This window comes from Gorilla gorilla, chromosome 11, assembly GCF_029281585.2.
Source record: "Gorilla gorilla gorilla isolate KB3781 chromosome 11, NHGRI_mGorGor1-v2.1_pri, whole genome shotgun sequence".
Classification (NCBI taxonomy): domain Eukaryota; kingdom Metazoa; phylum Chordata; class Mammalia; order Primates; family Hominidae; genus Gorilla; species Gorilla gorilla.
Genome location: NC_073235.2, coordinates 108,089,430 through 108,108,029, shown reverse-complemented (window position 1 = coordinate 108,108,029; position 18,600 = coordinate 108,089,430). Strand labels below are relative to the sequence as shown.

Sequence of the window (18,600 nt, the reverse complement as noted above, 5' to 3'; positions counted from 1 at the left end):
AAGAGAGTGAATCGTGCCACCCTGAAAAAACCCAATGAGTTTTTCTTCAGTGGTCACTATATTCTTTTCTGTTCCCTGAATGTCAAAGGATTGAGCAAAAAGAAACCTCTAATACAAAAACTGCCCTTATCTCAAAACAAATCCATCCTAGTATGCCGGTAAGATCAGCAGAATGTGAAGTGCTCAGATCCAATAAACAAACAACTGACATCTCTGACAATAACCCTTTTGAAATGTACTTCTAATCACCATTTTCCAAAGGAGAGATGGCTTGTGTTGCAAGAATCAAAGCTCAGTGGATGGTGACAAAGATCCCTTGCCCTCTTTAAAGTAGCTAACTTCTGCTTCCCCCAAACCAGTTGGCATATAACAGGAAGTATGAGAGCAATCAGAATGAACTACTGCACATTCATGGCGTTTGATTTCCATAAACGGCTTCTGTGGGAGAATATGCCTGTGGTTTGGGTAATGTTCCTGTCTATGAAGCCCAAGAAACCTAAATAGAATCTGATATGTACAGAACATTCTTGACCGTGTTCTTCTGCTCTAAACATTCTTAGAAAAGATGAATTCAATGATTGAAACCATGCATGCGCTTACCCAGAGTAGGTCATACTCAGATGGCCTTGCTCTTCCTTCGTCGTCTTCATATAAAGGGAAACCTTCCCTCCGAGCCTGATAATACTCTTTCCGCAACTTCTGGATACGGTCAGTGCTTCCACCCGTAGGACGGCCACTACAGGATATAGACAAATAATCAGATTCACACAGTGTACATCATCTTTGAAATCACTTTTGGATCTTCTTGTTAAAGGAGTTGACATCTAAATTTGGAAGATTCAATAATGTAATTCAAATATGCCAGGAAAATGGTGAAATCAGTCATAAATATGAACAAAAAGTGTTCTTTACGTGTCTACCTTTAGTTCCAAGGGTCAAATGTCTGACTTGGGATTAATAAATGCCTTTTGAATGAGAAGGTAAGATAGAGTCTTTACCTTTTTGAGCAATTAAAAGGCCCACCACTTTTTTCTTATAATCACACACACAGAGTTTTGTCACATTTTAATATGGATATCTCATTTTCTCAATAAGTATTGCTAATTTGGGACAAAGCTCCAGTTGTTTGACCTGAAGGCTGGATAGGAGACAGGGCTGGAATATGTCAGCATTCATTTCCATGAGGCTCATGAACTTTGGGAGTGGGGGTTGGGGATGGGATACATGCCAATATATGGGTACAGTTAGGACATGTGTAAAAAAGGTGACGGTAAAAAAAAAAAACAAAAACAGTAAGAAAGTTTTTTTTTTTTAAAGGTGGGGGAAGCTGGTGTAGAGTAGAACGTGCTAATCCAAGTTCTTCTCTCTGTACTTTAGCCAGTATTTCCTCTTATGAATTATAGCTTTTCCAGTAACTCATGTGCCCAACCCCAAACTGCTCAGCTAGCACCTCCCTTGTAGCTTAGATTAGGTTATTGTAGTTATTTTAGTGGAACCAATATCACATGATATTATACAAGGCTAGGGAGCAAAAGAATGACAGGCAGATCTGAACAGCCATTCTACTTATCTGGTTCATTTGAGGCATAACTGAGTGCCCCATTGCACCAGACGTTAAAATCTGGGAATGGAAAAAGGAACACTTCACAGTCCTTACCTGCAAAAACAAATAGTCTGGGAGGTAGGGGACAGAGAGGGATACAGAAGACTACAGTCCATTATGACTTGTGCTCTTACAGAGATTTGCATGGGGTCATGGGAACGCAGAGTGCTTAAACTTTGACAAGGTGAGAGCAGGGCCATTGAAGAAAATCACAGAAGGCTCCATGGAGGAGGTGACACTTCAGCTGAGCCCTGAAGGATACACAGGTGCTCAACAGCTAGACAAGTGAGAGGAGGATATTCCAGGTAGAGGGAAGGGCAGTGAGTGCAAAGTAAAGCAATGAGAAAGCATCTTGCTTTAGAGACATGCAAGTCGATCAGTTTGGGCAAGCACTGGTCCTCAACTTCTTTTGTCCTGCCTTACACACATACCAGGTGTATGGTGTATGTTCCCTTTCCACTCTCATTTACAAAGCAAATTCAAATAAAAGTGAGTTCTGGTGACTTTAAAGTTTTTTTTTTTTTTTTTGAGACGGAGTCTTGCTCTGTGGCCCAGGCTGGAGTGCTATGGCACTATCTTGGCTCACTGCACCCTCTGCCTCCTAGGTTCAAGCAATTCTCCTGTCTCAGCCTCTCCAGTAGCTAGGACTACAGGTGCATACCACCACACCTGGCTAATTTTTGTATTTTTAGTAGAGACAGGATTTCACTACATTGATCTGGCTGGTCTTGAACTCCTGACCTCAGGTGATCCACTCGCCTTGGCCTCCTAAAGTGCTGGGATTACAGGCGTGAGCCACCATGCCTGGCCTGTTTTTTTTTTTTTTTTTTTTTTTTTTAGTCAGAGTCTTACTCTGTCACCCAGGCTACAGTGCAGTGGTGCGATCTTGGCTCACTGCAACCTCTGCCTCCTGCGTTCAAGCCATTCTCCTGTCTCAGCATCCAAAATAGCTGGGATTACAAGCGCCTGCCACCACGCCCAGCAAATTCTTTGTGTGTGTGTGTGTGTGTGTGTGTGTGTGTGTGTGTGTGTATTTTTAGTAGAGCTGAGGTTTCACCATGTTGGCCAGGCTGGTCTCGTACTCCTGACCTCAAGTGATCTGCCTGCCTTGGCCTCCCAAAGTGCTAGGATTACAGGCATGAGCCATTACACCCAGCCATAGTTTGGGGGTATTTTGAATTTACTCTAATAATGACAGAAGCATATCACTTACAAATTTTGGTACTTTAACTCAATTGATAACATCTTATCAATCATGACACTTATGTTTCACGGGTATGTGAGGATCACTACTGTAGCATTTGGGGAATAAACATAGGAAAAAAGTCCAGAAAGTCATGAACTAAGTGTAAAACACGCTGTATCTTCTCTCTTGTGTGAGTATTTTAAAGAAATATAGGAGGGTCAAAGAGAAGAGGGACAAGTGAGGCTTGGAAAGGTAGGTAGAGCCCCAGCGTGAAGAGCTTTGCATGTCAAAAAGAACCCCAAATATTACAGTTGGGTTCCAAGTTTAAATGAGATATCTGATAATACGAAGTATCTAAAAACAACAGAAAGAGGTCATCTATTTTTAAAAAATATTTTACAACTATGTTTGTAAATTACCAAAAAAAAAAAAGGTTAGTAAACACCTTTTGGAGGAAAAGCATTCTTCTCAAACTAGATGGTAAGTTAATTGCAAACTGGATGATGTACCTCTGTCTTGTGGCTGCTCCCTGACAGTTCGCACAGGGTTCTGGGCTTCCTGGGTGCTCGACAGACACTCAGCAGCTGATGCCTTTGGTTCAGAAAAGACAAACCCTTGGGAATCACGTACCTTTCTTTTTTTTTTTTTTTTTTTTCAATATGTATGTTGAAACTCTCATAATAGTTCTAATTCTCTTTCTTTACTATACTTAAAAAAAGTTTTCTTTGAGCACTTGGAAAAGATAGTAAGAACAAATTAAAAGTCTTGATAAGCTTTTCTGAACCATGGGCAGGCAGGAAAAGCAGCACAGTCTATTTTCAACAGCTTCCCTAGCTCTTGAGTAATACGAGATGACCATGGTGTCTGTATCCAACGCACAGGCTTCTGTCGATTACGGAAATTCATGAGCTGCGTTCAAACTCACCAGATGAGTTCAATCAACATGGTGCAAACATCGCATACATAATCTATTAGTTTACCCCAAAGAAACTGAAGCCTTGAATTCAAGTAGAATGAAGTCATCAGTAATAAAGAAAAAAAAAAAAGAAACTGATAAAGCACTGTTTTTTAAAAACACACTTTTCTTCCATTTGTGGTGGAAAAAAAAATTGTACTGAGACTGTAAACTATTCTTCCATATGCCTATAAATGCATAAATTTAAAAAATATGGGTTTGATCAGATTGCTGTTCTCAAATAAGGGAATGGGGCAGGAACACAAAATCAGCTGTTCAGGATTCAGAAAGTCCCCTGTGGCTGACAGGAACATGACTATTTACCCAGAAAAGAAATCTGGCCCAAGAGAAAAAACAGGAAAACAGCCCAGAAAGTCATGGACCATCTAAGTGCAAAACATGCTGTATCTTCTCCCTTGTGTGAATATTTTTTAAAAATATGGAACACTGTGCAAACCTTTTGTGGTAACCAGGGACGACGTCTCAATATCATCTCTTCTTTTTTCCTCTCAACCCTCATTCTACTTTTAGAAACGGTATCAGACTTTTCCTAAATAGGTATTTAAGGTGGTAAGATTAGGGACAGCAAATTCCAATTTCTGATTTGTAGCTCTTCTCAGCAGATAATACACATATGCTTACCACCAAATTAATAAAAATAATATACACCACTATTATAACCAGAGCAATTAATTGATTCCATATTGCACTGAAGATGTAGAAACTTAGCAAATTTTAGAGGGCCATACACCTTTGTGATAGTGGCAATCATCATAATAGTTATAATTTATTGAACACTTATATAGCAAATATATCTATATATACTTTTACTTACTCCACTCTCTGTCCACAGCAGACATCACCAATCAATTAGAGCATTCTTTCTCAATGCTGTAATTGGGAAAGAATTCTCAGAATTCTTTTAGCCTAGAACTTCAGAAAGCCACTACTAATCTATAGGAATTGGTACATGAGTTTATTTACAATTCCTGTGTGACAGGTGCTGTCAATATCTTAAAACCACAAAAAATACTGATGGATTTATTATTCTGCTCAATAAAGATGAAGAATATGAAGCTCCTAGCAAATAGATGATTAACAAGTGTTTTCTCATTTCAAAGACTGCTCTTCCACTATGGCTTACTGCCTTCCAACCTACTTCCCTTCCTTCATCTCATTTTCTGTTTTAGAGACTGGGTCCTCTAGCAAGATACTGAACAAGAATGGAAGTGAAGGCTAGCCTACAGCATTTACTTTCTGAGGATTCCCATTTTCCTTCCCTATTTACATGTCATTTGTTCTATATTCCTTGCTTCATGGAATTTAGCAGCACAGATTCTAGAAATAGCTTCAGAAGTGACATCAGATCATGATGTAATTCAAATACTATTGAAACCATATAAAACTAGTAAAAGTGTCAATAACCTCATCTCCACATTGTCAGTTTAACAATTAGGCTTTCCTAATTATTTATTCACTGAATGAAGTAAAGCCCTGGCCATCCTTACAAAAAGTTTCTATTACAGCTGTATCCCTATATAGGTGATCAATGACAGTCTTACACTTTCGATGTGCTGGAATTTTATGTGAAATTAATTCAAGCAGTATAATAACATGATGTATATTGTAATGATTTTAAAAATAAATTACATTGCTTATGCCTTTAAAGGCAGATGTATCATTAAACAGGCCCTTTCTTATAACACTTTAGAGCTGGACAGAGCTTAAAGTTGTAATGGATTTCAGAAACCATGTCATTTTCTTCATGGCCACCTATAGCAACAAATTCCCACATGTCATAAACATCACACTAAGGCATTTGGAATCTAGCCTTATTCTTCCTAGTTTAAAATGACCTCAACTGTAGTACTTTTTAAAATGAGTGTTCATCTGTGCATGCCTTCATCTCCTCCCATGACTGCTGCAGGCTGAAAAAAATTAACATTTATCAAGCTCCTACGATGTCCTAAAGACAATATTTGTGCTTTACATACCTCATCTCATTTAAGCCTCAGTCAAATCTGTGAAGATGACATTGTTGTTGACATTTTACACATGAGCACACTGAGGCTCAGAGACGTTAAGGAACACGACTGGTGAAAGGTGGGCCAGGATTTGTGTGACTCCCAACCAGCGCTGTTTCTACTATATCATGTTGCCTCACAAGAAAGGCATTAAAATGCAGCAGGCATTCTGTGGCTGCGGTTCACAGGCATTTCAAGGCAGAGGGAATTTAGCAGAGCACATTTATAGCCGTACCTTTTGATATTCTTTTATTTGCACAGATCTTTGCAATAAAAATAGAAGTAACCAAAGTAATAGAAATACATGCAATGAAGTCCGTATTCATTAAAAAATGATGTTGGAGCCACTGCAGGCTGAGATTTCTGGGCAATTAATATTATATCTCTAACAGGCTTATGTAGAGAGCTGGTATAAAACTGAATGGGGTGCAAAAGAGAATCAACATATGACAAAGATCCTACATGAAAGACACATTCTGGATCAGGACCAGGACTGAGAGGCAGACAGAACTGCTGGGGAAGTTCACCACTAACTGAATGAGAGGGAGGTGGTCACTACCACCAAACCCTGGCCACTGTGGGACCTGGGAATTATCTGTGATTACATATCTATAAGTGGGCATCTATGTACATATATGCATCCTAACCAGGATTCAGTTGTATATAGTTGATTTCAGACAGCTGTTTCTGTTTTCGTGTTGTTTTCATACAGCCTCAAGATGTAGCTCTTCATTTGGAAGGAGAGGTGTTGGCCTTTGGTGAGCACTGCCCTTATTTGTGGGTACCAGCCTGGTGTCCAGATTTGATGCTGCAGTTAAGAAATCGTCTTTATAAGGTCAGGTGAGGTGGCTCACACCTGTAATCCCAGCACTTGGGAGGGTGAGGTGGGCAGATCACCTGAGGTCAGGAGTTCGAGACTAGCCTGGCCAACATGGTGAAACCCCATCTCTACTAAAAATACAAAAAAAAATTAGCTGGTATGGTGGCATGCACCTGTAATCCCAGCTACTAGGGAGGCTGAGGCAGGATAATCACTTGAACTCAGGAGGCGGAGGTTGCAGTGAGCTGAGATCATGCCACTGCACTACAGGCTGGGCAACAGAGCAAGACTCTGCCTCAAAAATAAATAAATAAATAAATAAATAAATAAATAAATAAATAAATAAAAGAAATAAATAAAAGAAAAGAAATGGCTTTTACAGCCTGGAACTTTAACAGGAATATTCCTATCTGGAGGTGATAATCCTTACGAACTCTCTGAATAAAACCCTTTAAATTGGATGTATGCATGTCAACAACAGTCAGTAGGATAGGGAGTGTTTTTGAGTTTAGTGTTTTACAGAGTCTTTAATTTTTTATGAAGTTACTATAAAATGTTATTTTGACGCTTCCTTTAAGATTGTTAATTATGTAAGTATGGTGTTAATTTTTGTATACTCACAAAAGGGTGGAATTTCAATGTTATTCTCAAAAAGGGTTTAAAGACATGGAATAAAGAAAAACACCTTGGTACCCTTTAAGAACGCCAAGATACTATTATTTTCCTGACTTGTTCCCCAGGGGGAGTGTTCTTTGTTTTTGTCTTTTGGCATGTAAGAAGCTAAAAATCATCCCAGCTTTATTTTTAAACTTAAAACTTAACACTACCATAGTTCTGTCTTAGAAAACAGGGCAGATTTTTTTTTTTCCATAGTGGGAACAGAGCTTCTAAAACACCTGAGATTCTATGGCATTCACACTCTCAATAACATAACTATAATATAATTTAACAGGCTATATGCACTCTTATTTTGCTAATTTTTCTCAAATCCCAAGAAAAGATTCTGGAAAAGAATATTCAGCTGAAGACAGATAGTCATGGACATAAGTATTATTTATTTTCGGTTGGTAATAAAGATTTCTGTCAAATAAAATTTTGAGAGACTCTTGTACATGCACTTGGGATTCTTAATTGAAGAGCATTTAAGATTTAAAGAAACTACACCCCCAACACCACTTACACTCATACTCTCCAGATTTAACATCTCATAATGAAAATACATTTATATAGTGTGCCCATATATACTAATTTAATAATAAATAATTGCTTTTTAAGGAACTTAATTCCATAGCATTCTTCAAATGACATTTAAGTCTAGAACAGCTCTGAAAATTATCCAGTGTAAATATCCAGGTAAAGTTATGATTGTGTAAATCCTCTATTTTCCCCGTTTCCCATTTCTTATAAAGCATCTCTATTTTTTTCAAAGGTGCATTGACAAATAAGATTTTCACTGTTTAGCCCAGTGAAATTTTAGGACTGATAGCTGACTATCCATGGACAACTTTGGGGATACTTCTTTCTAATTTCTTCCCAAATTTACTGTCACTATTAACGAAGGTAGCCCCCATTTCAAATTATTTTTGCCAAAAGATTCCCCCCCAAATAACAAGACTATGTCTTAGCTTATATGGACATTTAATTTCCACCAGATTTAAGTTATCTTGTTGATTAAAACAATTGCTCTACTCTAAATTAAGGGCTCTTTGTTTACTATAATTGCCTATAATATTCTATGTTAAGAATAATGAATTTAGAGAAAGGGTGAATAATATTAAACAGACAACACAAACTTTCCAAATGTAAAATCTGCTTTTATTTCTAAGGGCTTCTTCTGTCCATTATCTCTGACATGATACCTCTTAGTAGGTGAGGAAACAATGCTTCAGCATCTTAAGAGAGTATTTAATGTCACATAAAACGGCAGCAGAATCTGATGAAAAACTATGCTCTACACTAACATAAAACTTTGAAAAGTGTGTCTTTGCATGAATTTTCAAGGGTTCAACAAAATTACTCATCCTTATGTCAGGATCCTGTGGGCAACCTGAGAAACTGGTCCAGAGAGGTTAACATGCAAGTTAGGGTCATAAGGTAGAGGAAACCTGAAAATCACAATAATACATCAGCTCAGACTATAATCCTGAACTGCGGTCCTCCCTCAAGCCATCCTGATGCTGCCTGTGGCATTTTGACCTGGATGCAACAATCTGACAACTTGGCTTGGCTTACCTGGGCTCCTGACCTCACCATGGCAACCTGAGGCTGACCTTTTGTCTTTCTCAATATGTTTCCTGCTTTCAGCATCTGCCTCCTTTGAGATCCTTGTCTTGGTATTTCCATCCCTAGCTTGGTAAACTGATCCTTTGACTCCGATAGCTCGAAGATTTGTCTTGGGCTGGACCTTGACCCAGTGAATCAAGCCATAGTGGTGGAGCATAAAGATATAAAGGCCAGAACCAAAAAAGAGCCTGCATTGCCAAGTCAATCCTAAGCAAAAAGAACAAAGCTGGAGGCATCACGCTACCTGACCTCAAACTATGCTACAAGGCTACAGTAAACAAAACAGTATGGTACTGGTACCAAAACAGAGATATAGACCAATAGAACAGAACAGAGCCCTCAGAAATAATGCTGCATATCTACAACCATCTGATCTTTCACAAACCTGACAAAAACAAGAAATGGGGAAATGATTCCCTATTTAATAAATGGTGCTGGGAAAACTGGCCAGCCATATGGAGAAAGCTGAAACTGGATCCCTTCCTTACACCTTATACAAAAATTAATTCAAGATGGATTAAAGACTTAAATGTTAAGACTTAAAACCATAGAAACCATAGAAGAAAACCTAGGCAATACCATTCAGGACATAGGCATGGGCAAGGACTTCATGTCTAAAACACCAAAAGCAATGGCAACAAAAGCCAAAATTGACAAATGGGATCTAATTAAACTAAAGAGCTTCTGCAAAGCAAAAGAAACTATACATCAGAGTGAACAGGCAACCTACAGAATGGGAGAAAATTTTTGCAATCTACTCATCTGACAAAGGGCTAATATCCGGAATCTACAATGAACTCCAACACATTTACAAGAAAAAAACAACCCCATCAAAAAGTGGGTGAAGGATATGAACAGACACTTCTCAAAAGAAGACATTTATGCAGCCAAAAGACACATGAAAAAATGCTCATTACCACTGGCCATCAGAGAAATGCAAATCAAAAACCACAATGAGATACCATCTCACACCAGTTAGAATGGCAATCATTAAAAAGTCAGGAAACAACAGGTGCTGGAGAGGATGTGGAGAAATAGGAACACTTTTATACTGCTGGTGGGACTGTAAACTAGTTCAAGCATTGTGGAAGTCAGTGTGGCAATTCCTCAGGGACCTAGAACTAGAAATACCATTTGACCCAGCCATCCCATTACTGGGTATATACCCGAAGGATTATAAATCATGCTGCTATAAAGACACATGCACACGTATGTTTATTACGGCACTTCACAATAGCAAAGACTTGGAACCAAGCCAAATGTCCAACAATGATAGACTGGATTAAGAAAATGTGGCACATATACAACACAGAATACTATGCAGCCATAAAAAATGATGAGTTCATGTCCTTTGTAGGGACATGGATGAAGCTGGAAACCATCATTCTCAGCAAACTATCGCAAGGACAGAAAACCAAACACCGCGTGTTCTCGCTCATAGGTGGGAATTGAACAATGAGAACACATGGACACAGGAAGGGGAACATCACACACTGGGGCCTGTTGTGGGGTGGGGGGAGTGGGGAGGGATAGCATTAGGAGATATACCTAATGTTAAATGACAAGTTGCTGGGTGCAGCACACCAACATGGCGCATGTATACATATGTAACTAACTTGCACGTTGTGCACATGTACCCTAAAACTTAAAGTACATATAAAAAAAAAAAGAAATAAAGGCCCACTTCCCTTGGCAATTTTGAAATGGTAAGCTCTTTCACACACACCATGAACCACAGCTACCATTTACCACTGAAAGTAATCCATTGATTCACGCAGGCAACTTCCTCCTATGTGATTGATTGTTGTGACTGAGAATCGTCACCAGATCAATGTCATCTCCTCTTCTGATAAAAGGCATTGCTCTACCTTTGCTCTTTATCACTTGGGACAATGCAAGGCTGGCTTCTATTCAGAACATTCTGCTTCTGTATCTCCATTTCTCACAAAGGGAGAAATACCTTAGGAGTGACCCCGACAGTGTAACTCAAAATTCAACAACATGCCAGTTATTATTTATGGCTTCAGTTCACCATAATAAACCAGTAACAAATAACTGCCTTATTCTAATACTGTACAATGACCTCCTGACTGTGTTCAAATTTTAGAAGTCAGTTTTGCCATCAGTCATAAAATACCCATTTGAGTTATTTATATTTTGAATAGTATTCTAATACAGTTCTTCCAACACAGTGCCATATATATATATGTGTGTGTGTGTATGTATATATATATATGTGTGTGTGTGTGTGTGTGTGTGTATATATATATATTTAGAGACAGAGTCTTACACTGTTGCCCAGGCTGGAGTACATGGTGTGATAATAGCTGTTTGTAACCTCGAACTCCTGAGCTCAAGCTATCCTCCTGTCTCAGCCTCCTAAAGCACTGGGATTATAGGTGTGAGCCACTGTAAGCCACTGCACCCAGCCCCCAGTGCAATATTTTTGAGCCTTAAGTAATTTACACAAATACTGGACACTTCAAAGTTATGTGTAAGTGTGTGATATATATTGTCTCAAGGCATTTTGTCAATTTTATTAACAACATACAGTATGTGGGTGTCACAGAAGAAACTTATCAAGTGTTTAATACGGTAATTTTGGTTTCTTAAAAAAGAAAGATTTTAAAATATAGTTGAAAAGTTCACACTGGATGGCAGCAATATCATCCCTTTCTTTCTACTCCACATCTTTGCAAAACAAGCATACATACATGCAAAGAAAAATAGATTTGGATCAATTTGCAACTGTGCATCCATTGTGTCTTCTGTTAAAAAATGATAAATAAGCCATAGTCTGTATTATAATTCATATAGATATAGCTGTTCTAACATGGCTGGAGTATAGTGATGCTGCATTTAATTGATACACCAAATATCTGAGCTTAGACACAAACAGAGGCTTGGGGGCAGAATAGCAATTTAAATAGTGATAGTGTTTCCACTGGACATTCCATTTAATGAACATATGTCCCTGAACATGAACTGAGTTGATTTCCTTTGGTCAGTGTCAGTTCCTAGGCACCTTTCCTAATGTAAGTTTTATGCTGTGCTGAACATCATTTCAGCGTTTAAGGATGTATATTACTTGTACAACATGGCCTTGTATATGCAAGCCAACTACTTCAGCTGATGCTCAACCAAGAGAATAGCCATCTAATGCAGTGCTAAAGAAACAGCAGTGAGTGGGTTTAGTGAGAGATCATAGGCAGAGTCCAATATAGCATCCTCCTAAAGCAGAGGTCACCAACCCCCAGGCCATAAACTGGTACCAGTCCATGGCCTATTAGAAACCGGTAAGCTTACACAGGTGAGAATTACTGCCTGAGCTCTGCCTCCTGTCAGATCAGTGGCTGCATTAGATTCTTATAGGAGCACGAACCCTATGGTGAACCACGCATGCAAGGGATGTAGGTTGCATGGTCCTTATGAGAATCTAGTGCCTGGCCCTGTGTTCCCCAACCGCCGACACCCCCCGCCCTGTGGAAAAATTGTCTTCCAGGAAACCAGTCCCTGGTGCCAAAAAGGTTGGGGACCACTGTCCTAAAGTGTTTCCCAAGATTAATTTTGTCAATACACAATTTTGTCTCATGTAATGACTTTAGAAACTAACCTTGTTTAAGACATGACTCCACTTGGAATACTATAGGTTTTCTCAAAGGACTCGACGGCCCAAAACAAAATTAGCAAAATATTGATTAAAAAGGTAAATAGAGGAAACCTACAAAACTTGTATTATTTTAATTATCGTTCACCTTCTTGAACTGAACAAAAGACAGTTTAAGGAGAAATAAAATGTTGTTCAGATGGTACTTGAACAAATTAATGATAACACTAATATGCACACACTCATGCCTTCTCAAAGAAATTCTCACCAACAACTGCAGGAACTGCAAAGATAAAATTATTATCTTTTAGGCTTAAATCAAACACAGTTGAGTTTTAAGAATACATATCTGACATTTATATGGGGATTAAACTTTCAGGGTCAATTCTGGGAAAAATAAGCCTTTGTGGGCTGCAGGCCATGAAACCTTGGGAATTTCCTAGGCCTCCATGACATTCCTTCTTCCTCAGAGGACACAACATAGAAGTTCTCTCTTCTCCCAAGAGATCCTGGAATACCATCAAAGGCCACTGATTCCCAACAGCTGGGTACCTAACCTTTCCTTTCAGATAATAAGAAAGTAAGTTTTAATGGACCACACAATTTTAAGGAAAAATAAGGACATTCTAAATAATTTAGTGCACGGATGGTAGCTTGTTTTTTTTTAATTTAGAGGATTATATCAGCTGGAAGAGAACAGTCAGGATAGTGCATAGTGAAAAGTGAAAAATATAACAAAATGTCAGTAGATTAATACAGCAGTTTCTTACTTACACAACAATGCTTTTGTTTTTCTTCCCCAATGGAGGGTACTGGGAAAATAACGACAGTGACAAACGAAAAGAGTGTTTTAAAAAAGGAGAAAACATTTTTCAATTGAAAGAAGCTAAAGATTGTGATTAGGAGCTCAACCCTCGGTGTTAAGAGTCAAAGTGTTCTAAATATATGTGACAAGTGAACTAGTCCTTACTTTTCTACTGTTAAAGGATATACATTCTCTAAATGCCCAGAAGGGATGCTTGGGTCACATAGGTAAGTGACCATGAGGCCAATCTTAATGATCACATATGGTGTTAAATCGTGCTATATAATAAACATAGAATTATATATGCAGTATTCTAATATGATTAGCATAAAGCGATTAGGTCTAGGTCCAAGAATTTATGAACATGTTCTAATATCACCTACATTCTTTTCATTCCTTTTACATCCATATGCTATTCTCAGATTTTTAAATAAGGTCATAACAATTAATCCAAATAGATTCTCAACTCGTGATATGGTTTGTCTCTGTGTCCCCACTCAAATCTCATGTTGAATTGTAATCTCCAATGCTGGAGGTGGGGCCTGGTGGGAGGTGATTGGATCATGGTTTAGCACCAGCCCCTTGGTACTGTTCTTGTGACAGTGATTGAGTTATTATGAGATCTGGTTGTTTAAGTGTGTAGCACCTTTCCTCCCCTACCTTCACCCACCCAACCCACTCTCTTCCTCCTGCTCCAGACACATAAGATGTGCCTGCTTCCCCTTTGCCTTCCCCTCTAAGTAAAAGCTCCCTGAGGCCTTCCCAGAGGCAGATGCTGCCATGTTTCCTGTACAGCCCGTGGAACCGTGAGCCAACTCGACCTCTTTTGTTTATACATTACCCAGTCTCAGGTATTTCTTCATATCAATGCTAGAATGGACTGATACAGATTGCATCAAAAGTTAGCATCTACTTAGCTCCCAAAGGGCATTCAATCCAAGAAGATCCCACAGCTCTCATTAGCCTGGATGCAAAGTGAGCTCTGGTAACCCTAGGGCCTTCTACTGACCTTCCAACATTAGGGGTGTACAGAATCGCAGACAGCTTACATTACCATCTCCTATGGATTGTTTCAGTTGTTTTTAAAACATGCTCAGATTCTTATAAATCCTTGCTAGGGGAATGCTGGCTTTCTCTTCAAAACAGAATAGAAAATAATAAACTGGTAGCAGATCTAAACTTCAAGTGCTTTTAAAAGCTCTCCAATAACCCTCTGAAAAATTTCTGATGTGTACATTTATTTAAGCTTTACTTATTCATAAATATTGCTGTGGCCTTAGGGATGCAAAGGTGATTAAGACCCCGACTTGACCCTCAGGGATTTAGTGGGGGAGACACAGATATAAATAAATAATGACAGTGCAATGTGGCAATTATTAAGAGGAAGTATCATGAAGTATGATGAACTCCAGCAGCAGCTCAGAGCAGAGGGTGTTAACTTGGCTTGGGGAGGTCAGGAAAGGCCTATTAGAGAAGAGACAAGGATAAAGAGAGGGTGGCTGGGCATGCCAGCTGGAAGGAACACCACTTGAAATGGAGTGGCCACATGAAAGGGCACACAGTCAGGCACCGCACAAGTGTGGGGAATGTGTGGAGAAACTGGGAAATACAACTGGTAGGACCTGAACAGCCCCATCCACCAATCTTTCTAAAGGGGATGATGCAGACCCACTGAAGAATTGCAAGTAGGGCCAGCACCACCATCCTCAGAGTTCTGCTTCATATCAAGAGAACTCTGGGAGATGCTGGCTCTCTGTAACCCCATATATCACAACCTATGGAAGGAACTAGCTGACCTCTCTGAGCTTTTCTTGTACTTAGATTTGATGATTTCTTGTGTGTGCATACAGTGCAGGCTAAATGGTTGATAAAATCATTGGCAAAAGTTCTCTATTTCAATCTCCCTACTTGTTGGCTAACGTGCCAGAGGGCCACTGGAGATGGGGGAAATGGGACATTGAAACTTTCTTTCAGTTTGAAAACTGATCATTTTCCATAACCAGAGCTCTTGTTTGACTAGTAACATTATCTGGTGACGAAGCACGATGCATCAGTAATATAATGATAAATTTCCCCTTAGGAATCTGGGTCTGGCTGCCAAATCAGACAGCAAAAAGTTAAAATGAAACAAAACAAAACAAAACAAATGAAACTAGACCCATTATGGGTTGACAAAGACTTTTCCCACTGGCACTTTAAGGGAAAGTAGGCAGAGAATCTTAATAAATAGCCATTGCCCCATTCAGGCGAGGTAATGGCAATGCCTGAGTATCTGCCATGGAGCAATTTGTAGCTGTCTTCTTGATCTGAAAAGTGAATGAGTTGTCGAATATCAAAGAAGAAGGAAAATTAGGCACTCTGCTGCTGACAATTGAAGTCTATAAATAACCCACAGTGAAAACGAATAAAAAAATGCCCTTCCTCCAGCTCTCAGTAGCCTCTCGACAGTGTGACAGTTGCTAGTTTTTTCAATAAACATGATGTCAATTATGCCTTTTATCCATCATGGTGAAGTCATGTGTGGGGAATAATTGAGTATCTTTTTTTCTGGCACTTCACATAACAATGCTTTTCCATTTCATTTATATCATACTGAGGTAAAGCAGCTGTCTGATCTGTAATCTATATGTTCCGTCAACACTATGCTTTCTGATTCCTTGCTTCGTTCCAACAGCTTTATTAGCAACAGTCTTTTAGTCAGCTCTCAATTATCTGCAGAAACAGGAGGTTTGGAAGAGCATGAAAAAGAAAAACTACAGATGATTTTGAAAAAAATCTCATTTAAACCAACAACTTTAGCTTCTTTCCCAACAAGTGTTTTCCCAGAGCTGTAAATAATACCCCAATTAATTGACACGAGTTTCACATTCTTTTCCTTGCCCAGCCCCTTGTTTGGTAAAGACACTAACGAGAAGAAAAAAGGCCAAAAGGCAGGCAGGACTGGAAAAGCAGAGGGGCTACAGAGGCTCACGGAGGAAAACAGAATTTGGACATTTGAGAGTTAAAGACCCAGGCAACATTTCCCTAGAGGATTTGTTGTGTTCCTAGAGGAATGTAACTTTTTAGATGAAAGGTACCAGGTATTAGTTTTCCAAATGAATAAACTGAAAGCAAAAAGTTATGCTGAACACAGTTACAGAATTAATGAGTACTGACATATCCAACTAATAAAAGGAGCTTTTGGGTGACTGTCCTTGTTTCCCGAATTCTGCTATTTGCCATGAACTTTTAATATTGTCCGTGGTATTTTTCCCCCCATTTGTAGCATTAGGTGTAGTCACTCAGATGTCATTAGTTCCTCATTTGTTACAGGACTGCGTTCTTAGGAAGTACAGGCGAGGAACATGTGGAATGGCGTTGTGTTATGTTGTACATTCCATATTAAGATGAAAGGACGTAACATGTTTCATTCGAGATAGTTTCTAACAAATAATCTCTTTTCCAAGTGTAAACAAGCCCACTGCCCCCTAGCTAGAAGCTTCCCCCCTTCCAATTCTACATAAAATATAAGCCTCAAGGTTTAAATTGAATCACTATGTTATTTCTTTATATATTTACTTTGGCATTTTTAAAAAAACTGAATACATATTGTATATCTAAGAGAGCTTCTAAATTTATAACTTGAAAAAAAGGGAATCATTTCCTCTTCTTCAAAGATGCTTTTTAATACTGTGTCCAAAATATCTAGGGAATTGGAGGGAGAAAAAGGAGAGAGGGGAGGGAGAGCGAGGAAAGAAAAAGAGCTAATGGTCAAAATGCATCCTTATAATAAAATGAGCTGCTTAATGGATACTCACTACAGGAATAACATTAATTCAGTATTAGGACTTTCACTGGAAAAATATGAATGTAATTTATCTTTTTAACTGTCAGCTGCATTTCTAAAGCTCTGAAGTCTGTAGCTTCCAGGGGCCTTTTGTCTTTCTGCCATGGCAGGAATATCTTGGACAGCTGTAAGAGCTTTCTAAGCTATCTTTCTCAAAATCCATTAGCTAATTCAAGGAACCTAATTAGAGCTGCCATTTTGATGGAGCATACTGAATGCTCAGTACAGACTAGCAACACCATCAATGTTTATTAGAAATCACAAAACCCAAAGTGTTCCACTCCCTATGAATATTAATGGGAATACAGCAAACAAAATATTTATTAAAACATATGCTTAATCCCATCAAGGTTTACAGACATATACTGAAAGGCAGAGAGAGAGGCACGCACTTGAATTTGAAGGCATGTGCCCATGGACACACAATGAACCGAGATTTACACTGAAGCAGCATGTAATCATTATTTGTATGCCCCTCCTACTTGTCTCCCTTGGTTTTGCACCCTGGAATTCAGCCGCTCACAGCTGGGAGGACAGATGTAAGTCCAGAGAAGTCTGAAGAAAGGGGTGGAGGGAGCTTTAAAAAAAAGAAATAAAACAGCTGCTGACTGCCACAAATCCTTGTCAGTGGAGAAATAAATTGTTTCTCTAAAATCCGCCGCATGGTGACGTCAGTACTTTCTACCCTCATTCTAAAAGATGGTGTCACCGAATTAATCCAAGTAGCTCTTACCTAATGTGCCTACTCTGGGAGAGTTTCTACCAGAGAAGAATCCAGTGGTGCCAGAGGCTGGTTTTTATCCTGCTGCTATGCAGATAGGGCCCCCACTGCCCTCGTCAGCACAGGTGTGGATATACGACCCCCCCCATCCCCGCCTGGGGAGGCCCCAAAGGTGTTGTTCCTCCTTCTCTCTCTGGAACAACTACGTGTCCTGTGTGACGTATTACTGTCCAGTAGCCCCTAACCGCCCCCCCCCCACCCTTCAAGCTATTGCCTCCTGTCTCTCTCTTTTCCTTCTCCTTTCACTAAACTTTAAAAAACAATCCTCTGCTGTCTCCTTTTGTCATCTGCCACCCTTTCTTTTGGGTGGATGACAATCCGGTTTGTACCTTCACCACTGCTAAAACTGCCCAGCAAAACTCTCCCTAACCTTTGCTGGACTAGATATGGCAGAGCAACCCTTGTGGCAAGTCTCTCTTCTTTGTTGCCTTCCTACTGCTCCAATCTAATTGTCTGTTTCTTTCACTGTCTCTTTTGCTATTCTCTAAACTTTAGAGTCTAAAGGCTCCTTGTCTATATTTTCACTCTTGGGGATACTATTTACTCCCAGCACTTTGATTATCCTATTCCCTCGCATTTCATATATTTACTTGTCCATCTATTCAAAATATGATCCCCGGAGTGGCTCGCATGGGGCAGGTCCTCAACAGAGCCCGCCTGCATGAGGACACACCTCTCTAGCTGCAACATCTCATGGGAGCTCCAAAAGC

General features: G+C 39.3%; 1 protein-coding gene across 5 annotated transcripts in view; it reads right to left on the bottom strand.

Annotated features, from left to right (window-relative positions):
- Positions 1-18,600, bottom strand: part of PARD3B (par-3 family cell polarity regulator beta) — a 1,084,399-nt gene that overhangs the window by 119,622 nt on the left and 946,177 nt on the right. For all 5 annotated transcript variants that reach the window (XM_063695123.1, XM_019022741.4, XM_019022742.3 and 2 more), the window contains one exon: positions 601-736. In XM_063695123.1, coding sequence (XP_063551193.1) covers positions 601-736 — 136 coding nt within the window. The remainder of the gene's footprint in view (positions 1-600; positions 737-18,600) is intronic.